Source organism: Cyprinodon variegatus, unplaced genomic scaffold (genome assembly GCF_000732505.1).
Source record: "Cyprinodon variegatus isolate N-32 unplaced genomic scaffold, C_variegatus-1.0 Scaffold298, whole genome shotgun sequence".
NCBI classification, from domain to species: Eukaryota; Metazoa; Chordata; class Actinopteri; order Cyprinodontiformes; family Cyprinodontidae; genus Cyprinodon; species Cyprinodon variegatus.
In genome coordinates, this window is record NW_015150751.1 from 210250 (window position 1) to 212727 (window position 2478).

The 2478-nt window shown below is 44.9% G+C and overlaps 1 protein-coding gene across 1 annotated transcript; it reads right to left on the reverse strand.

Moving 5' to 3' along the window:
- Positions 1-442: 442 nt before the first annotated feature.
- On the reverse strand, positions 443-1048 carry LOC107090502 (histone H1-like). Its single transcript, XM_015383915.1, has one exon. It carries the CDS (start codon positions 1043-1045, stop codon positions 443-445), a length of 603 nt encoding a protein of 200 aa, XP_015239401.1. The 5' UTR covers positions 1046-1048.
- Positions 1049-2478: the final 1430 nt, after the last annotated feature.

Here is a 2478-nt window from a genome sequence, read left to right on the forward strand (position 1 = left end):
CCAGCTTGAAAGAGCTCCTGTGTGTCGCTGAATGTGAGCATTGATGACTGAAAGACATCTTCTGCCTCCATTTATCTGTTTACTACAGTCTGTTGGATTCATGTTCATGTGGATTTAAAGACATTTCAATTAGTGGAAAAAATAGCAGGGGGAATATAAAAAAAGTCAAATTAATCAAGACTTTTGCGACCCCCATGCAGCACCTCTGTGGACCCCTGTTGAAGACCTCTGGTTTAAAGTGTAGTTCAATGTGGATGAAAAAGCCTCCATAATTCCGCTTTGAGTGATTTAGTTTCATAGCTGAAGTATGGAAGTTGATATACAATTAAAGAGATGCTGTGTGCTGAAGAAAACTTAGTTTATGGGAATCTCCTCTTAAGATGAAGATGTGGTGGCTCTGAAAAGAGCCTTTGGTGCAATAAATGCAGGTTGAAGCAGTAGTTTACTTCTTGGCTTTCTTGGCTGCAGGTTTCTTAGCAGCAGGTTTCTTGGCTGCAGGTTTTTTAGCTGCAGGTTTCTTGGCTGCAGGTTTCTTGGCTGCGGGTTTTTTAGCTGCAGCCTTTGGCTTCTTGGCGGCTTTTTTGGGGCTCTTCACCTTTTTCACGGCTTTCTTGGCGGGGGCCTTCTTGGCTGCTGCTTTCTTAGCGGCGGCTTTTTTAGGTGTAGTGGCCTTCTTGGTAGCCGGCTTCTTGACCTTTGCGGGGGCCTTCTTCACCACCTTCTTTGCTGGTTTGGGCTCCTTCTTGGCGAGCTTGAAAGAGCCGGAGGCCCCGGTCCCTTTGGTGTGGACCAGAACTTCCTTCTCGACTAGTTTGGTCAGGGTTGAGTTAATGCGCTTGTTTGCCTTGGACAGATCCACGCCTTTCCCATCCAGGACCTTCTTGACCGCCGCCACAGAAATGCCCTTCCGCTCCTTGGACTCGGCCACGGCGGCCACGATGAGCTTTGACAGGCTGGGTCCGTCATTCTTTGCTTTAGTAGCGGCCTTCTTCCTCGGGGCTTTGGCCGGAGCCTTTGCTGGTGCTGCTGGAGCTTCTTCTGCCATGTTTCCCGGTTAATGTTCCACTGAAAGTGTCCCGCTCCGAGCAGGAGGAGGAATTTATAACAACAATGAGAACCGTGAAGAGACAATCCAGCCAGCTGCCCTGCTCCCGCCTGAAATTGCTCCGCGATTGTGTTTTCTTCGCCGTGTTTAAAGCTTTAAATCCTTATTAAATGAGTGTTTTCTGTCACATTTTTTATTAAAACCGAAAGGAAAGTGTCCTCTCTCCACATTTAGGTCACATTTGGTTTGCAGGACTTTCTCTTTTTGCTCCAAGAGCGCTCAAAGGTGCCGGAAACGTTCTGTTTTTGCACTTCGAGAGGAGAGTTTTCTGCACGTTTTGTCTTTTAAAACCACTAAAACCAGATTCCAAAGGGCATCAAACCTGTGCCCCTGATAGAAAAGAAGGTTGTTGACAAATTGAAGTCAGAATAGTTGTAGAAGTTTGATTAATTGGTTTTAAAAGAGGCTTGTTTCCCCGACAGTAAACACACGGCATCTATCGATGATTCAAACAGTCATGATTCCTCCCTATGCTGGTTCCAATGGAAAACCTTCCATCCTCCATCTACTATTTATACATACACCTAATATATACTCTGATCAGATTCTGAAAAATAGTCCCCTTAAGCATTGTGAGCTTGTTTGTTCTACCGAAATTATTATTTTTTTATTTGTCTGTGATCAGTTAACATGGTTTGGTGGAATAAAAATACATTTGAATATTTGTCNGCCACGGCGGCCACGATGAGCTTTGACAGGCTGGGTCCGTCATTCTTTGCTTTAGTAGCGGCCTTCTTCCTCGGGGCTTTGGCCGGAGCCTTTGCTGGTGCTGCTGGAGCTTCTTCTGCCATGTTTCCCGGTTAATGTTCCACTGAAAGTGTCCCGCTCCGAGCAGGAGGAGGAATTTATAACAACAATGAGAACCGTGAAGAGACAATCCAGCCAGCTGCCCTGCTCCCGCCTGAAATTGCTCCGCGATTGTGTTTTCTTCGCCGTGTTTAAAGCTTTAAATCCTTATTAAATGAGTGTTTTCTGTCACATTTTTTATTAAAACCGAAAGGAAAGTGTCCTCTCTCCACATTTAGGTCACATTTGGTTTGCAGGACTTTCTCTTTTTGCTCCAAGAGCGCTCAAAGGTGCCGGAAACGTTCTGTTTTTGCACTTCGAGAGGAGAGTTTTCTGCACGTTTTGTCTTTTAAAACCACTAAAACCAGATTCCAAAGGGCATCAAACCTGTGCCCCTGATAGAAAAGAAGGTTGTTGACAAATTGAAGTCAGAATAGTTGTAGAAGTTTGATTAATTGGTTTTAAAAGAGGCTTGTTTCCCCGACAGTAAACACACGGCATCTATCGATGATTCAAACAGTCATGATTCCTCCCTATGCTGGTTCCAATGGAAAACCTTCCATCCTCCATCTACTATTTATACATAC

Coding starts and splice junctions, on each gene's coding strand:
- LOC107090502 (XM_015383915.1), bottom strand. CDS start 1,045: ATGGCAGAAGAAGCTCCAGCAGCACCAGCAAAGGCTCCGGCCAAAGCC.